This window comes from Oratosquilla oratoria, chromosome 1, assembly GCF_046742065.1.
Source record: "Oratosquilla oratoria isolate Oo_2021 chromosome 1, ASM4674206v1, whole genome shotgun sequence".
NCBI classification, from domain to species: domain Eukaryota; kingdom Metazoa; phylum Arthropoda; class Malacostraca; order Stomatopoda; family Squillidae; genus Oratosquilla; species Oratosquilla oratoria.
In genome coordinates this window covers 80271075-80291436 of record NC_134777.1, presented here as the reverse complement: position 1 = coordinate 80291436, position 20362 = coordinate 80271075, and the positions used below count along the sequence as shown (strand labels likewise).

Below are 20362 nucleotides of genomic sequence, written 5' to 3'. Positions count from 1 at the left end.
GCTATTGGTGAAGAAGCACATGTAATGATTTTGGAAAATGCAAACTCCTACTCACTGTAATAAAAATCAATCACTCCATGGGAATTGCTTGCAGAGAATGTCACTTTATTAAAAGGTTGTACAAGTTGTATATCCTAGGCTAATGGACTGTACCATACCTCATGAAAACATATACTTTTACTTCTTACCACTGTCTTTAATAGCTGTAATCAATAAAGTAGTAGATGCCCAATTTTCTTCATAAACGTGTGTCTTCCATCCCAACAGAGACACTACGCTTATATCCACCAGCACCTCGAGTGGATCGAGAGTGCACCAAGGAGTACACCATTCCAGGAACAAATGTGGTCATCCATAAGGATCAGAAAATAATCATCCCAATATACAGGTACTAGGAAGTTTTTCATTACAATAATGATAAGAAATTATTTACTGGTGTGTTTATTTGATATGCATGCTGGTTGCAGTATGTGATAAATTTAGAATATAGGTTTTCTGGTACAGATTACCATATATAAGGTTCTAATCATAATATCTTATTATGGCGAAGGGAGTGAACATGAGGGGGCGACCAAGGATGAGATGGATGGATGGGGTAAAAGGGGCATTGGGAAAGACGGGAATGTCTGTTAAGGAAGGGAGAAGACAAGATAGGGGTGAGTGGAGAATGGTTGTGAATGGATGATGATGTGATGCATGGAAGGGAGTAGGTGGGGGATGAGAGATGTTTGAGTACTTCTGGCTCCATATGCATGTGTGCACATGTGTTCACACTGGATATTGAAAAGGTTGATAACAGAGGCTCAGCCTGCTATCCTCACTGTCCACAGTGAGATTGGTACTCATGAAAGATAAATAAAACAAGATCTTTTGCAGAACCTTTGGCATGAAGATACATACACATAATGTTGGAATAATGGTGGTATCGGAAAATTCATGAATATAGACTTAATTGCATGAGCATGAGGAAGTAGATATTATATTCATTCACCTAGGCAAAAATATACATTTATGAAGTTGTCACTTGATTTCGAAGATTATAGCAGGGAAGGGGAACTGAAGGTTTTGGTTGAGAGGATTGGTGATGGTCCTCTATTGCAGGAGTAGTGTGAGTTTGTGAAGGGACAGTCTCTATGTCGAGGCCACTGGGGACTCTTTTTGATATGATCTTTGTGCAAGACAGTCTCTATAAGATTATGCAAACTGAGTGTTTTAACTTTGTTCCTTGACTCATGTCCAATGATACATTGGATGTAAACAATGTCTCCGATATCAAAGGTACAAGCTCTGGCTGATTTGTTGTGCAAACAGGCCATGTCATCCTTAGATGAAGAGTATCATGTATTCTTTTGTAAAGATTATTGAAATTTGCTACTCTGACATAATCATTAAAATTGTAGATGGGAGGTAGTTCAGAATGAAGAAGATCATATGGGAGCTTTTTGTCCAAGCCAAAGAGAACAAAATGAGGAGATTCTGATATTAACATGATAATGGAACTATTTATACAAGCTTGAATCATGGGGACATGTTCATCCCAAGAAGGGTGAAGATCAGAAGCAAGATGTCTAAGAACATTGAGAATCTTTCTATTCTGACGTTCAACTAAGCCATTTGAACTAGGGTGATAAAGAGTAGTGTTATATTTCTTGATTTGAAGGTAATTACAACTGTGTGAAAGAATCTCATTGTTGAATTCAGTCCCGTTGTCAGAAATCAGAGTTTTGGGTATAGTAAAGTGGCATATGAGTTTGGCAATAAGAGTTTTTTGCTGTGTTGTGCTGTTTTGTCTGGTAGGGGGAAAAGAATACAGAATTGTGAAAAATGGTCGACACAGACAAAGAAGTATTGGTTTTCGGTGTAAGTGGTAACTTAAGAAGATTAACAGCAATTGTGTCGAATGATGTACAAGGGGTAGGGTAAGTTAGAATTGGAACAAGACCGCTGATATAACCTTTATGAATTGCACAAGGATGGTAAGCATAAATATTTGCATGTATAGCCTTCCTCATGGTTAAACCTCTTCACTCTGGGGCACATCACACGTCTGGCAGCATTAGCTGCCTGACGTGCGATGTTGCGTCATAATAATCGCATTATAACAAATAAAGTCAGTGCTCAATCGTTCATTCTCTTTCACCCATGAATTTTGATAACCATAGAAAATATGATGAAGCCAGTTTAGAGAGAATGGAGGTTATGTAGGTACGACTACAATAAATATAATCAATATGCCGACATCGGCATCATCACTTACCCAGTTGCTCCTCATGCCGCCTACGTAGGCATCACAGTATGGAAGTGGTTAACCAGAAGTAGTGCAATCTGGCTTGTGTAACATATTTCTCCGTGCCAGGGTGTGCAGCAATGGGTGAATCGTGTATAAGCCTTAAAACTTCTGGAATGAGATCTGTAGGGACTACAAATTGAAACACGGATCTGTTTGGTTTATGTTTGTTCGTTAGTGTTGTTTTGTGTCAGTTGTGTCTGCAGATTTGAGGAAGTAGATGACACATTTCCAAAGAGGGTCTGATCACTGTGCTGCAACAACATGCATTTGTGTAAGAGTTACTGAAATAGGATTCTGAGTGATGGTCATTATATGGTGACAAAGAGTGTCTGCAACTAAGTTTGCTTTTCCTTGAACAAAATGAAAAAGTGGGTATGAACTCTTGTATAATAAAGAACCAGTGGGTATGTTTTCCTGAAAGATTCTTTTCTTTTGAAGATATGTAAAATTGGTTGATGATCTGTATATATGTGTATTTCATAACCAAGGATGATCTCTTTGAAATGTTTGAGTGTGTATATAACTGCTAAAGCTTTTATGTCTGTGACCAAGTAATTAGGCTCGTGTTTGTTAAGCATGCAGTTAACATAGGCAATTGGTCTCAGTTTTGTTCTGTGTTGTTGCATGAGGACTGCACCAAGTCCTGTGTAGGATGCATCAGTGTAGATTGCAAAAGAAATTTTGTGGTTTGGGAAAGCAAGGACAGGTGCCATAGTTAAGGCTTTCTTTAAGTCATTAAAGAATTTTTCTTGGTCAGGTGTCCAAATGAAGGGTGTTTCCTTCTAAGATAATGGTGTTGCTATACTAGCATACCTTTGAATATAATGTCTGTAAAATCCTGACAGATCAAGGAATGAACATCTGTGTTCAACAGAAGTAGGGCGTGGAAAATCAGTGACTGCCTTGACCTTGTCCTGCGAGGTAAAAATTCCTTGTGAATTAAGGACATGCCCTAGGAAGTGTATTTCTTTCTAAAGGAAGGAACACTCCTTGAGCTTCAGTTTGAGACCTACTTCTACTAGTCATGTGAAAACAGTGTGTAGGATGTATAGATGTTTGCACACAGATTTGGAAGTGATGATCACATCCTTGAGGTACATGAACACTGAATGGCCTATGATATCTGCAAGTACTGTGTGCATAAGTTGTGTGAACACTGAAGGAGCTGAAACGACCCATGGCTAGTCATTTGAAGTGATAATGATCTGTGGGTGTGTTAAAGACTGTCAGAGGCCTAGACTCTAGAGAAAGGGGATCTGGAAATATCCCAACATAAGGACTAAGGTTGTGAACACTATGTTGTTTTCACTGACGGAATGGAATATGTCTTGTAATACTCTCTTCCAATTTGCTGCCATCTCCCCTTGTACATCTCATCACCTTACTTTTACCCACATTTATCTTCAACTTCCTTTTTTCACACACCTTTGCAAACTCTGTCACTAACATTCTTAATCCCTCCTCTGATCCTGCTCTAAGTGCAGAGTCATCAGCAAACAACAACTAGCTTATCTCCTATTGTTCTCTATTTTTTTTTTTTAACCATCTCTAATCCCCAGCCCATTACTGTTGCATTTACCTCTCACACCACCCTATCCATGTATAAATTGAACAGCCATGGTGACATGACACATCCCTAGTGAAGTTTCACATTTACCTCAAACCACTCACTCTCTCCATTTCTGATTCTAACAGGCTCTACTACTCATGTAAAAACTCTTGACTGCTCTTAACGGCTTTCATCCTATCCCATATATTTGCAATACCTCCCACAGTGCCTTCCTGTCTACCTTGTCAAAAGCCTTTTCCAAATCCATAAAGGCCAATTTTTTTTTTTACCTTTTCCTAAAGCTTTCTCACATATCTATCTTACCACAAAAATCTGATCCACGCTACCTTTACCTGTCCTAAACTCACAGTGTTCCTCACCAATTACTCCCTCTGTTCCTTTACTAATTCTCTAAATCAAAACCCTCCCATAAGCCTTCTCAACTACACTCAACAAATTGATCCCTCTGAAACTACTACACTCACACTTGTCCCGTTTTCCCTTGTAAAGTGGAACTATACAGGCACTCCTCCAGTCCACCAGCACTCTACCCACTTTTAGACAAACATTAAACAACCTCACCAGTCAGTCCACCATCATACCTCCCTTTTTTAAACACTGCATGACACCCATCTAACCCAGGTGCCTTACCTGCTCTCATCATTTCAATAACTGCTTTTACCTCATCTTTCCTTATTTCTTCTCCATTTTACTCTGTCATTTTCTTAGCATTTCCCACTGCAACTACCTTTCCTTCCCTATCTTCCTTCTCATTTAACAACTCCAAAAAATACTCTGCCCATCTTCCTTTCAAGAGGAGGAGAATCAAGTAGAGAAGAAAAGGCAAAAGGTGCAGAAGGAGAGATGATAATGGAAGAGAAGGCAGTGAGAGGAAGGTAGGCAGAGTATTTTAGGGAGTTGCTAAATGTGAAGGAGGATAGGAAGGGAAAGGTAGTTGCAGTGGGAAGTGCTAAGAAAATGACTGTAATGAGTGAGGAAAATGGAGGAGAAATAAGGAAAGATGAAGTGAAAGCAGCAGTTAAGATGATGAGAGCAGGTAAGGCACCTGGGTTGGATGGATGCCATGCAGAATGTCTGAAAAAGGAAGTACAGGCTAGTGAGGTAATTTTATGTTTGTTTAAGAGAGGGTAGAGTACCAGAGGACTGGAGGAGTGCCTGTATAGTTCCACTTTACAAGGGAAGGGGGACAAGTGTGAATGTTGTAGTTTCAGAGGGATTAGCTTGTTAAGTGTAGTTGGGAAGGGTTATGGGAGGGTCTTGATTGAGAGGATTAAGAGGGAAACAGAGGGAGTAATTGGTGAGGAACAGTGTGGTTTTAGGACAGGCAGAGGTAGCATAGATCAGATTTTTGTGGTAAGACAGATGTGTGAGAAAGCTATAGGAAAATATAAGGATGTTTTTTTGGCTTTTATGGATCTGGAAAAGGCTTAGGACAGGTTAGACAGGAAGGCACTGTGGGAAGTTTTGCAGATATATGGGATAGGAGGAAAGCTGTTAAGAGCAGTCAAGAGTTTCTACAAGAGTAGTAGAGCTTGTGTTAGGATTAGAAATGGAGAGAGTGAGTGGTTTGAGGTAAAGGTGGGAATTCATAAGAGATGTGTTATGTCACCCTGGCTGTTCAATTTATACATGGATGGGGTGGTGTGAGAGGTGAATGCAAGGGTAGTGGGTCGTGGGTTGGAGATGGTTAAAGAAAATGGAGAAAAGTGGGAAATAAGCCAGTTGTTGTTTGCTGATGACACTGCACTTGTAGCAGAGTCAGAGGAGGGATTGAGGAAGTAAGTGAGAGTTTGAGAAGGTGTGTGAAAGAAGGAATTTGAAGATAAATGTGGGTAAAAGTAAGGGGATGAGATGTCTAAAGGGAGAGAATGGCAGCAGACTGGAAGTGAGTATTAAGGGGAGTGGGGGTGGGGGTAAAATGTAAATTGAGCGATGTAAGTAAATGCCTTGGGGGATTAAAAAGTATAATGAGAAATAGACATTTGGGAATGGATGCTAAGAGGAGATTGTATGAAGGACTGATTGTGCAGATAGCACTGTATAGAACAGAAACATGGAACATAAGAGAGGAAGAGAGAAGGAGTTTGAATGTGTTTGAGATGAAATGCCTGAGAAGTATGATAGGGGTTACTAGGCTAGTGTCATGTGCTAGGCCCTGTATTTGAGTTGGTACATTGAATCATAAACCGTGACTCGAGTAATTCCTGCAATCTAGGTCCTAGAACAACATTTAGCCTTTAATGATTAATCTAACTTTACTGAGGTCAAGAAAATAGTGGAGTGCAATCACTTAATTTAATATGTGAATTAAAATTACATTTTACAATTAAGTTGGTGTGAACTGAGTGTGAGCACAGTAATCAGGAGGGCTAAAAAATGCCCACATATCTTTTTCATACTATAGCTGTACAACACCAGTGCCATGGCACAGGTGCCAATTTATGCCAATATAACTTATCCTATTTCTATTTACCCAGCTTCACACAATTTACCCATGTCTTTATTTTTGTGTGAAGAGGGCTTACAATATAGTCACTAATACTCATCTAAAACATATAAGCAATGAGGCCTAGAAGTGAGGGCCCTACTTCTAGTCATCATCATGATTAACTTGCCCTCTGACCTCTGATGACGGGAGGCCCCGATTTTGTGGTCCTCTGCTGCTGGCTTACAAGCCCTCCATGTCATTTGTGTTTGCAATGCCTGCGTCCATTGTCAGTACATGTCATGGAACATGACATATATCCCCCTTCACCAGAGAAAAATGTTCAGACCTGTGAAAAAAGGCCTGAACATTTTGTGTCAGGACATGGCAAGGCGTCGGCTACCACATTTGATTTTCCTGGAATATGTTGAATACTTAGATCATAACCCCTGGAGTGCTAACACCCATCTGGCCAATCTATCATTTTTTGTCTTGCCATCAATGATATACTTCAATGGGTTATGGTCACTTAGGATGATTACTTTCTTATCTAGGAATATATGGAATTTCTTTAAGGCTAGTATGAAGTTGAGGGCCTCCCTCTCAATGGTAGAATACCGCGTTTGATACTCCTTGAGAATCTGAGACATAAATGAGATGGGTTTCATGACACCATCCTTTTCCTGAGCAATCATGGCACCTACAGCTACATGACTGGCATCACAAAAAAGATAAAAGGTCTTACTATAATCTGGGGCTACCTAGACAGGACGATCTGAGAGAAGTTTCTTGCATTCGTCAATGGCTGCATCAGTACCCTTATCCCACCTGAAATGATTATAAGAGAGCATGCAGGTTAAAGGAGCAGCTACCTCTGCAAGGTTTGGACAATACCTCTGATAGAATCCAAGCATGCCCATGAGTCTTCTGATGCCTCTCTTTGTCTTTGGGACGTGGAAGTCCATGATGTCTTTCACTCTGGCCTCTAATGGCGTGATGCAATTCTGGCCAACTTGGTGTCCCAGGTAGTCAATAGAGCTCCTCCCAAAGGCGCTCTTCTTTAGGTTCACAGTTAGATGGGCTTGTGTCAGTCTGTCAAATAAATTCCTCAACCTGTGCATGTGATCACTCCATGTGTCAGAGAACACTACTGTGTTGTTCAAGTATGCCCTGACACCCAGCAATCCCTCAACCATCCAATTGATGAGGTGCTAGAAGGATGCTCCACTATTTTTCATCCCAAACGGGGTCACTTTATATTGAAAGTGCCCATGTAGGGTAACAAAAGCAGATACGTCAGTAGCCCTACTTGTAAGGGGGATTTGATGATATCCCTTCACTAGATTCAATTTGGACAAAAACTTTGCAGCAGTGACCTCCTCAATGAGATCATCTATTCTGGGGAGAGGGTAAGGATCTGCTTTAGTGACTGCATTCACTTTCCTGTAATCAACACATAACCTCCACTCGCCTCCAGGTTTTGGTACCAGCACAGCTGGCGAGGCCCAAGGACTAGTGCTAGGGTCCACTAACCCTTGGTCCATGAGTTGCCTTACTTCCTCCTCCATGATTCTCTTCTTCTGGGGTGACAATCTGTACGGTGTCTGCTTCACCGGCTTGGCTCCATCTTCTAGGATGATGTCATGATATATTGCTTGAGTAATGCTGGGGCATGGGGAAAATATCTGGGCATTCTTGCTGAGAAGTGCTCTAACTTCTTCCTGCATCTCTTCCTCCAGTGATAACAAAGATTCCTCCAATGTCTCACTTTTGTCTGACCTGCCTAAATCATAAAAGAAGGTTAGATCCCCAATATCTGAATCAAGGTTCCTATCAGTTCATCCTGTCTCAATCATGCCAATTGCTTCCTCCTCTACTGTTCTTTTAAACTCTTTCTGAAGGTTAATATGTGCTTGTACCCCAGACCTTCTCATTGGGTTTCTTAAAACACAATTATGACCCCCTTTTCTCTGGGGTATTGGCTGCCCCGTCTGGGGTATTGGCTAACCTGTCTGGGGTATTGGCTGCTTGTTATTGTGGCAAAAGTAGCATGCAGTTGATACTTTAGGGTCTATGAGGCGCCCCTATGGACCAGAGCCACACATCATTTTGTCTATGATAGAGGAAAACTCTGTTCATAGAGAAATGATGACACTTTTATACTACATCTGTCCCTCCGTTATGCTGTCCCCCAACCCCTTTGTTGCTGTCCTGTACCATTTCTTTGAGTATTCATTTTCTGTGGTGGGGGAAATCCCTGTGGTGGGGGAAAAGAATACTGCCACCAAGTATTTCCACTTGGATTGTAAGAGGCGACAAGAAGGGGACGGGGATTGGGACTAGTCATCCTTCTCCTTGTAGCCCCAAAGGGGACATTCCTAAAAGAAAAAGTAAAGGCATAAGAGGGTCTAGGAGTTTTCCGAACAACACCCTAAGGTTTGGGTCTTTTAATGTGTGTGGATGTGGTACAGATGAGAGTAAAAGGGAAGAGATAGGTAGTATGTTTGTGAGAAGAAAGATGGATGTGTTGGCTTTGAGTGAAACTAAGTTGAAAGGGAAGGGTGAGTGTAAGTTTGGGAGTGTAAGTGGGAGGTTATCACGAGTGAAGAGAGGGCGAGGGAGGGAAGGGGTGGCTATTCTAATAAGTGAAGAGATAGGTAAACATGTAGTGGAGTGGAAGGAGGTTTCCTTAAGGATAATGTAGATGAAGGTGAAACTGGGAAAGGAGATGTGGGTCTTTTAAGTGCATATGGGCCTGGTAGTGAGAAGAGTGTAGAAGAAAGGGAGGCCTTTTGGATAGATTTAAATGAGTGCATAGAGGATTTAGGGAGAAATGTCAATATAATAGTACTGGGAGACCTTAATGCTAGGGTAGGAAATGGTCCAATTGATGGAGTGGTTGGGAAATGTGGAGTTCCAGGAAAGAATTGTAGTGGAGAGTTGATGGTGGAAATGTGTCTAGAAAGAGAGTTGATGATAACAAATACAGTTTTTCAGAAGAAAGTCAAGCATAAGTACACATGGGAGAGGGTGGTGGATGGAAGGGTGGTAGATAGAGCGTTAATGGATTATGTAGTGGTAAATAGGATTATGATAGGAAGAGTTAAGGATGTACATGTACTAAGGGGAGAGGGTGGGGGAATATCAGATCCTTTTTTGGTGGAAGGTAAGTTGAGAGTGGAGGATAGATGGAGAAAGAGGAAAGGGACAAAAGGTAGGGAGGTGCTTAGAGTGAACTCTTTAAATGAAAAGGACAAGGAGGAGTACAAGAAGAAGCTGAAGGAGGAGTGGGAGGGAGTGAAGGATAGAGTAGAGCTAGGTGTGGAGGAGGAATGGGGATGGTTCAAGGATGGAGTCACAAAGTGTGCAAGGATGGTGTGTGGAACAAGAAGGACAGGAGGAAATAGAAGGAAGGGTAGGGAATGGTGGGATAAGGAAACAAAGAAGGTTGTAGAAGAGATGATGCGAGCTTTCACAGATTGGTTACAAAATAGGACGAGGGAGTCATATGAGAGGTACAAAGAAAAGAAAAGAGAAGTAAAGCAAAAGGTAAAGGAGGCAAAGAGGAGAGCAGATGTGAAATGGGGTAAGAGTATGACAGAATATTTTGAAAGTAATAAAAAGATGTTTTGGAAAGAAATTAAGAGAGGAAGAGGAGGCGAATCAAGTAGAGAAGAAAAGGTGAAAGGTGCAGATGGAGAGATGATAATGGAAGAGAAGGCAGTAAGGGGAAGATTGGCAGAATATTTTAGGGAGTTGCTAAATGTGAAGGACGATAGGGAGGGAAAGATAGCTGCAGTGGGAAGTGCTAAGAAAATGACCGTGATGAGTGAGGAAAATGGAGGAGAAATAAGGAAGGATGAAGTGAAGGCAGTTGTTAAGATGATGAAAGCAGGTAAGGCACCTGGTCTGGATGGATGCCATGCAGAATGTCTAAAAAACGGAGGTACAGTGATGGTGGACTGGCTGGTGAGGTTATCTAATGTTTGCTGGAGAGAGGGTAGAGTGCTGGAGGACTGGAGGAGTGCCTGTATAGTTCCACTTTACAAGGGAAAGGGGACAAGTGTGAATGTAGTAGTTTCAGAGGGATTAGCTTGTTAAGTGTAGTTGGGAAGGCTTATGGGAGGATCTTGAATGAGAGGATTAAGAGAAGAACAGAGGGAGTAATTGGTGAGGAACAGTGTGGATTTAGGACTGGTAGAGGTTGTGTAGATCAGATCTTTGTGGTGAGACAGGTATGTGAGAAAGCTATAGGAAAGGGGAAGGATGTTTTTGGGCTTTTATGGATCTGGAAAAGGCTTACAATAGGGTAGACAGAAAGGCAAAGTGGGAGGTTATGCAGATATACGGGGTAGGAGGAAAACTTCTAGGAGCTGTCAAGAGTTTTTATGAGAGTAGTAGAGCTTGCATCAGGATTAGAAACGGAGAGAGTGAGTGGTTCGAGGTAAATGTGGGACTTCGTCAAGGATGCATCATGTCACCCTGGCTGTTCAACTTATACATGGATGGGGTAGTGCGAGAGGTAAATGCAAGGGTAGTGGGACAGGGATTGGAGATGGTTAAAGAAAATGAAGAAAAAGGGGAGGTGAGCCAGCTGTTGTTTGCGGACGACACTGCACTTGTGGCAGGATCGGAGGAGGGATTGAGGAAGTTGGTGACAGAGTTTGGGAGAGTATGTGATAGAAGAAAGCTGTAGATAAATGTGGGTAAAAGTAAGGTGATGAGATGTACAAGGGGTGAAAGTGGCAGTAGACTGGAAGTGAGCATTAACCACTTCCATATGGTGATGCCTACGTAGGCGGCATGAGGAGCAACTGGGTACTCGATGATGCCGACGTCGGCATCTTGATTATATTTATTGTAGTCGTACCTACGTAACTTCCATTCTCTCTAAACTGGCTTCATCATATTTTCTATGGTTATCAAAATACACGAGTGAAAGAGAACAAACAATTGAGCACTGACTTTATTTTTTATAATGAAATTATTATGATGCAACATCACACATCGGGCAGCTAATGCTGCCAGATGTGCGATGTGCCCCGGAATGAAGAGGTTAAGGGAGAGCGACTGGAGGAAGTGAATAGTTTTAGATACTTGGGTGCAAATGTGGCAGGAAAAGGTGGAGTGAAGGTGGAGGTAGAATGTAGATTGAGAGAAGCGAGTAAATGCCTTGGTGGATTAAAAAGTGTAACGAGGAATAGACATTTGGGAATGGATGCTAAGAGGAGACTGTATGAAGGAGTGATTGTGCCAACAGCACTGTATGGGGCAGAAACATGGAACATAAGAGGGAAGGAGTTTGAATGTGTTTGAGATGAAGTGTCTGAGAAGTATGATGGGGATTACTAGGCTAGATAGAGTGAGAAATGAGGAGGTGAGGAGGAGAGCAGAGGTGGAAAGGGAGTTGGGAGAAAGAGTATTAGGATGGTTTGAACACATGCAAAGATTGAGTGAAGAAAGACTAGTAAAAGAGGTATGGAAGGTAGATGTGGAGTGAGTAAACATGAAGGGACATCCTAGGATGAGATGGATGGATGGGGTGAAGGGGGCTTTGAGGAAGAGGGGAATGTCTGTTAAGGAAGCACGGGAGAGGACAGATGATAGGGGTGAATGGAGAATGGTTGTATATGGATGATGTTGTGATGCTTGAGGTGGAATGGGTGGGGGGATGGGGTGAGGTAGTATGTGTGAGCAAAATTTGATGCAGCCCGAAGGGATTTCTCCCCGTCTTCTCCTTTATGCATGGGGGGACAAAGAGGGGGGGGTCACCGATTTAATGAAGCGGCCTTGCTGTGGATGTGCTGTGTCTTGAGACACTGCTTCTGACCCAGGGCAGTGGACAAGGTACAGGGATGACCCGTCATCCAGGAGGTGCTAAGATAAGAGGGAGGGTGGAGGGGTGGGGAGTGTATTCAGGGATGGAATGGGTGGGAATGATCTTATGCCTTTTCCTTTTTGGCTACCTCCCTTGTAAGGAGGAAAAAGCCTTGGTATATGTATGTATATACTTTGAATGGTCTCTCATATTTTGGATGCAATGATGTTTTCTGAGGGGACAACATAAGCACATATTCTCCAACTTTTAGTTCCCTCTTAACCGATTTCCTATCATAATAATCCTTATAGTTACCCTGCACTATTTCAAGATTTCTTTTTGCTATTTGCCTGACCTTCCTCAACTTCTTGAAATTGGTACCCACTAACTTGGTATACATGGTACTTTCCTCTTGGGTTTTTGACAGTAGCTGGTCATACAGGGAGGCAAGGGGCTCCCTTGGAGTACATGTACAGTTATTCTAGTGGAATATAGTAACAAGTCTATGCCTTCATCCCAGTCCTTCCCAAATTCTAATACAAAGGCTTGAATCATGCGTTTTAAGGTTCTGTGGAACCTGTCAAGACTTCCTCGACTTTGGGGGTAATATGTTGATGGGATCACATGTTTTATGTTCAAGCCTTCCAGGGCTCCTTTGAATATCCCACTTAAAAAGTTAGTGCCTCTGTCACTTTGTACCTTCTGAAGCATACCCATCTTACTGAAATAAGACATTAGGGCTTTGGTGATTGCCCTGGCCTTAATGTTTGGGAGAGGTATCACTTTAGCATATCGAGTAACCTGACACATTATGGTGAGGAGAAATGATTTCCCAGATTTTGTCTTTGGAAGGGGTCCTACACAATCAACAACCTTGGAAAAGGGCTCATTGATGACAGGAACTTGGCACATGGGTACTTTCTTAGGTGTGTTGTTTGGCTTCCCAGTCACTTGATACACAACACACCAGACAAACATATCAAGAAAATAGTCAGAGAAACCTTCAACCTATTAAGGTCAATGAAAGTGGCATTTGACTATTTAGATAAGGAAATTATTAAAACAATATTAGTTACACTAATAAAACCAAAACTGGAGTATGCAGTAACACTATAGACACCCAGTACTAAAAAGAATATAAAGAAATTAGAAAGAATACAAAGAGCAACAACAAAGTTGGCACCAACTCTCTCCAAATTAACATACGAACAAAGATTATCCAAATTGGAACTACCAACTCTGGAACAAAGAAGAGAAAGAGGAGATCTACTGACTATAGAATCATGAAAAGAATGGAAATCCTAGATAGAGATGATTTATTAAAATGGGACAACAGAAAAACAAGAGAACATGAAAAGAAACTCAAAAAGAATAACTATAGAAGAGATCTGAAAGAAATAGCTTCCCACATAGAGTGGTGGATACCTGGAATAAATTAGAGAAGGAAACAGTGTGTGCAAACACTATTCAAAATTTTAAGAAAAAACTTTATGCTGAAAGATACAAAGACAGGTCACCACAAGCATAGCTCCCTTCCTGTATAATACAACTAGGTAAATACACTGCCTAACCACTCTTTTGATGTCTTCTGACAATTGAGGCCAGAAAAAGTGCACTGATATTGTTTGCTTTGTTTTGGTGATCCCAAGGTGGGCACACGAAGTTTCATGAGCTAGCCTCACAATTTTCTCTCTTATCACTTGAGACACTACTATCTGAGTAACAATATCACTTCCTACCTTTTCTAATGCCTTGTATTTTCTCAAGAGTTTACCATCCTCCATGACGAACTCCCTCTCACTGCACTTCCCTTTCTCCTGCTCCTCCTCCTCAACTGCTTGGCATTCTGCCTCCAACTCTGGATCCTCCTGCTGTAGTCAGATGAGTTCCTTCCTATCCATGGCCATCTCACAGACCACCTTATCTGCTAGGACGTAGTCTCCCTGGCCTCCAGCTACTTCTCTGGCTGCAACCTGTTTTTCTTCCTCATCACTCTCATTCCGTGACTCCTTCAGGACTATGTTTTCAGGGTCTGCACCAAACAGGGGGACTAGGTTGCCATCGCCTCATTCTTCTTCTTCTTCTTCTCATGCTTTCTTGGCCTGGCCTCTGGTAATGAAGGCCACAGGGTCATCCATGTCAGCCTCGTCTCTCTGTGTATACATCTGTCTGGGTATGGGGTCGTTCACCGTCTTGAGTCTGACCTGGACTATCTCACCTACATCATTTTCCAGGAGGACATCTATCTCTTTTATTGAAAGCTCTACTAATCCTACTTCAATGCTTGCTGTCTGACCATCTACCTCAAGTAACACTTTAACAATGGATGCTAATGTTGTCACTCCTCCAGCTAATCCCATGGTGAACTAACCTATGCATTTATTTTATAGGCCTGGCATCACATCTGTCCTCACAATAGTGTAGGATGCCCCTGTGTCTCACAGAGCCTTGACCGCATATTTTCTTCCACTCCCCTCTGTTCCTATTCTGGCATCCTTTATATACAGTAACCACTCTTGGCTGATCCCTATTTTGCCCATCTCGCCTAATCTACCTTCATTTATACAGCAATTTCTGTCTTTTGTCTTGTCCACTACTCCCTTCTCCTTTGCTTTGCTCCCGTCCTGTGTTTGTCTCCAGTCTTGTGTGTCCCCTTTGTTTTCCTTTTTTGGGGGGCAAGTTTCCATCCCATGACCTCATCTGGGGTATTGGCTGCATGTTATTGTGGCAAAGTAGCATGCAGTTGATACTCTAGGGTCTATCCCCTAGCCATTTCACTCTTGTTATCTTCCATGTCATAGTGCCTGAATTGTGGGAAATCCTCAAAACTATGAAATTCTGTTCTTTGTCTTCAACTTGTTTCATCATTTATTTTGCTTTTGCAGATACTACTTCTCACATTGTAATTCCTGTCACTTCCATATTCCCCTGTTTCATAATATCTATCATTTCTATTTGATTCTGCATCATAGACATAAAATCTCTCTCTCCTATCGTCCCTTATGTCATAATATTCATCTCTTCTGTCATCTCTTGTATTGTGATATCTCTCTCCTATCTGTGAGAATCCCTTGAAGTCTTGGCTAATTTCAGAGCTGCTTGAAGTGTTTGAACATGACATTTTTGTTATGCAACAAAGAAAATGGTGCAGCACCGATATGTAAACAAAGGTAGTGAAACGCTCCTATTCCTAAGATCAATCATGATTTTAGTCACTCCGCAGCCTAACATTTCTGCGTTTTCTTCTAATTTCCTATCAAGTATTTTTCACACACCAAGAAAATTAAACCTGGTCAGGCCCCCATTTATATGTCACGTGCTAGGCCTTGTATTTAAGTTGGTACATCAAATCATAAGCCGTGACTTGAGTAGTTTCTGCAATCTAGGTCCTAGAACAACATTTAGCCTTTTTATGATCAATTTAACTTGACTGGGGTTAAAAAAAAATAGTGGAGTGCAATCACTTAATTTAATATGTGAATTAGATCATATTTTACTTACAATTAAGTTGGTGTGAACAGAGTGAGAGTGCGGTAATCAGGAGGGCTCAAAAATACCCGTGCCTCTTTTTTATACTACAACTGTACAACACCAGTGCCATTGCACAGGTGCCAATGTATGCCAATATAACTTATCCTCTTTCTTTTTACCCAGCTTCACACAGTTTACCCGTATCTTTATTTTTGTGTGAAGAGGGCTTACAATATAGGCACTAATACTCATCTAAAATATACAGTATAAGCAATGGGGTCTAGAAATGAGGGCCCTACTTCTAGTCATCATCATGATTTACATGTCCTCTGACCTCTGATGACAGGAGGCCCCGATTTTGTAGTCCTCCACTGCCGGCTTTCAAGCCCTCTACGTCATTTGTGTGTGTGATGCCCACATCCATTGTCAGTACATGTCATGGAACATGACATTAGATAGAGTAAGAAATGAGGAGGTGAGGAGGAGAACAGGGGTGGAAAGGGAGCTGGGAGATAGGGTTAATGAAAGATTATCAGGATGGTTTGGAGACATGGAAAGAATGAGTGAAGAAAGATTAGTAAAAGAGATGTGGAAAGCAGAGATGGAAGGAGTGAACATGAGGGGGGGTTCTAGGATGAGATGGATGGATGGGGTAAAAGGGGCATTGGGAAAGAGGGGAATGTTTGTTGAGAAAGGACAGGAGAGGACAAAAGATAGGGGTGAATGGAGAAGGGTTGTATATGGATGATGCTGTGATGCATGAGGGGGAGTGGGTGGGGGATAAGGGGTGAGGGAGTATGTATGAGAAATAAAGCGATGCAGCCCGAAGGGATTTCTCCCCGTCTTCTCCTTTTCTGTATGAAGGGACAGAGAGGGGGGGTCACCTAATTAATGAAGTGGCCTTGCTGTGGATGTGCTGTGTCTTGCGACACTGCTTCTGACCCAGGGCAGTGGACAGGATGCAGGGATGACCCATCATCCAGGAGGTGCCAAGATAAGAGGGAGGGGAGTGGAATATGTAGGGGATGGAATGGGTGGGAGTGGTTTCTATACCTTTGTCTTTTGGCTACCTCCCTTGTAAGGGGGAAAGAAGCCTTTGGTATATGTATATATGTAGCTTCCTCTTATTGCCATCTCTTCCATTATCATCTCTCCATCAGCAGTTTTTACCTATTCTTCTCTACTTGACTTGCCTCCTCTTCCTCTTAATTTCCTTCCAAAACATCTTTTTATTACTTTAATTTTTTTTTGTCATACTCTTACTCCATTTCACACCTGCTCTCCTTTTTGCCTCCTTTATTTTATGTTTTAATTCAACTTTCTTTGTACCTCTCATATTAATGTATTAATGACTTTGTCAATATATTTCAGCATCCATCATGATCCAGAGTTTTATCCTGATCCAAAGAAGTTTAATCCAGACCGATTTTTGCCTGAAAACAAAGTTCATAGACCTATGCAGGCATACATGCCTTTTGGTAGTGGACCTCGCAACTGTATAGGTAATAATCTGCTTTCTTTGTAGATTCACTATGTAGAAATCCTTTATTCTTTCTTACAGCTTCACTGTGGACAGTTCAATATTCTTATGATATTGATTAATAGGGCTGCTTTCTCTATTTGTCTTTAGTCTATGTCTTTAATGAAAAAGCCTTTTCCCCCTCATAAGGAAGTATGGTTGTAGCAAACCACACACCTACTTCATACACATTCGAACCAATTTAATGCCCCCCCCCTCACTCACACACCTCATATGTGGTACTGACTGAGTTTAGGTAGTTCATATTTATGGATTTTGGTGACATCACAACAGACCAGAGTCATACAGTGTTTTTATGTGATTTGGCACTATTCTTCATTCAAGATTTTTTTTTTTTTTTTTAATCTCTTCATTAAACTACCTTCTTTAGATCTCTCTCTCTCTCTCTCTTTTTCTTTTTTTTTTCTTTTTTTTCTTTTTTTTTCTTCTTTTCTCTGGCTGGTTACCTCCCTGATAAGGTGGAAGAGACCCATGGTATATAGATAGAAAAATGCTGGTCAATTTTAACTTCTTCTATCCCTTCATTCTACTACCTTCCTGAGATCTCTCTTTTTTTTCTAATCTTATCCTCCAAGTGCTGAAAAGGGTTGGGTGACTCCAACCTCTTAGTTTGTGGTGATGAAATACTACAATTCAATTCATTGCCATTCCCATCTTGGCACCTCATAGATGAAGATTATTTAAAGAGTGCTTGAAGTCACAATGGAGAATCAAGTTTCATACAAATTCACAAATCATTAGACTAATTACTTACACTATTTTGTTCATTTTTCCCCGAGTTTGCAGCCATACCAACTTGTGTGAGGTGGTTAGGCTTAAATGCTTTTATCAGAGCTTGGGGGGATGTAAGACCATATGCTTTTACTACTACCTCTCTTATAAGGTGGAAGAAAACCCTTGGTATATAGATTTATTTTATTATTCAATTTTTACTGTTTTTACTATTGCTATTTTACTGCAATTTAGAAGTAAGTCTTAAAGGAAAGATGCTGGAGGAAGTGGATAGCTTCAGGTACTTAGGGTAGCATGTGGCAGGTAAGGGAGGAGTGGGGGAGTTAAATTGTAGATTGAGAGAAGCAAGTAAATGTCTTGAGGGATTAAAAAGTATACAGTAGAATTCCTTTTATCTAACCTTGGTGGGACCTACTCTAGATCGGATGTGTGGAAAAGTCAGATGTTTGAACATACACTAACAGATTGAATGAAATCACTGGTTTGGAATATTTTCACTTATTTATGGTACAATAAAGAATAATAAACAACACAACAGAGTGGAGGAGAAACAACCACTAATGGCCAAATGTAAGCAAACACTGAAATGCCTGCAAAAATAACAGCCGACCTGAGCACCATGAGTCGGTAGTAGCAATAGTAACAACTAAATATCCACTCGATTGTCGAATGTTTGGACTAATTAAACTTTTATCCAACTTGGGACATTAAAAAAAAAAATTGGATGTTTGGACTAGTTGGATGTTCGAAGGTTGAATAAAAGGAATTTTACTGTAATGAGAAATAGGCATTTGGGAATGGATACAAAGAGGAGATTATATGAAGGGGTGAGATGTAGAATTTAAGAAAGGCAGAGAGGAAAATTTTAAATGTGTTGGAGATGTAATGACTGGGAAGCATGGTAGGGTTACAAGGTTGTATAGAGTGAGAAATGAGGAGGTGAGGAGGAGAGTGGGGATGGAAAAGAAGGTGGCAGATGATAGGGTTGATGAAAGAATATTGGGATAGTTTGGATACATGGAAAGAATGAGTGAAGAAATATTAGTAAAATAGGTGTGGAATGCAGAGGTGGATGGAGTGAACATGAGGGGATGATTCAGGATGAGGTGAATGGATGGGATGAGAGGGGCGTAGAGCAAGAAGATGTCTTTAGAGCAAGAAAGGGAGAAGGTAGAAGATAAGGGTGAGTGGAGAATGACTGTGTAAAGATGATACTGTGATATAAGGAAGGGAATGGGTGGGGGATGAGGGGAGGTCTTATGGAGTGGTTATGTATTTACCTAGTTTTATTATACGGGAAGGGAGCAATGCTCATGGTGACCCATATTTGTATCTTTCAGCATCAAGTTTTTTTCTTAAGATCTTGAATAGTGTTTGCACACACTGTTTCCTTATCTAATTTATTCCAGGTATCCACCACTCTGTGTGGGAAACTATTCTTTTTCAGATCTTTTCTATAATTATCTTTTTTTAGTTTCTTTTTCATGTCCTCTTGTTTTTTCATTGTCCCATTTTAATAAATCATCTCCATCTAGGATTTCCATTCCTTTCATGATTCTATAGTCAGTAAATCTCCTCTTTCTCTTTGTTCCAGAGTTGATAGTTCCAATTTGGACAATCTTTGTATGTTAATTTAGAGAGAGTTGGTGCCAACTTTGTCATTGCTCTTTATATTCTTTCTAATTTCTTTATATTCCTTTTAGTACTGGGTGTCCATGGTGTTGCTGCGTACTCCAGTTTTGGTCTTATTAGTGTAACTGATATTTTTTATCCTTTCCTTATCCAAATAGGCAAATGCCACTTTCATTGACCTTAATAGGTTGAAGGTTTCTCCGACTATTTTATTGATATGTTTGTCTTGTGACATGTCTTTGCTGATTATTACTCCAAGGTCTCTTTCCAAGTTCACTTTTTTATTTCTTCTTCACCAATTTTATAATTTCTCAATATTCTATTTTTACTTTTTCCAAACTCCATTATACTACACTTCTTGATATTAAAGTTTACTTCCCACTTTTGAGTCCATTTCCAGATTTTGTCTAGGTCTATCTGTAATGATTCACAATCTTCCTCTGTACTTACTTTCTTTAGTATTTTTGTGTCATCTGTGAAGAAGTTCATATAACATTTGTATATATGGCAGACATGATTGGAGCCAATACCGATCCTTGCAGGCCACCACTTATCATTTCTTCCCTGGTCGAGTATTTATCTCTAATTACTACCTTTATTTTCCTCCCAGTCAAGAAGACTTCCATCCATTCCAATAATTTTCCTTTGATGCCACCTATTGATTTTATTTTTCTTATTGGTTTTTTGTGTGGTACTTATTCAAATGCTTTTTATAGGTCTAGAAAAGCACAGTCCACCCATCCATCCCTTTCTTTTATTATTTCTATTAGTCTCGAATAGAAGCAGATCAAATTTGTTGTACATGATGTTCCTTGTCTGAATCCAAATTGATTTGTATTCAGTATATTTTTTTCTTCCAGATATTTAACCCATCTACTTTTGAT

At 40.7% G+C, this 20362-nt stretch overlaps 1 protein-coding gene across 2 annotated transcripts in view; it reads left to right on the top strand.

Moving 5' to 3' along the window:
* Nucleotides 1-20362, top strand: part of LOC143018029 (putative cytochrome P450 6a13) — a 130995-nt gene that overhangs the window by 91300 nt on the left and 19333 nt on the right. For both annotated transcript variants that reach the window (XM_076173188.1, XM_076173104.1), the window contains 2 exons: nucleotides 268-388; nucleotides 16946-17076. In XM_076173188.1, coding sequence (XP_076029303.1) covers nucleotides 268-388; nucleotides 16946-17076 — 252 coding nt within the window. The remainder of the gene's footprint in view (nucleotides 1-267; nucleotides 389-16945; nucleotides 17077-20362) is intronic.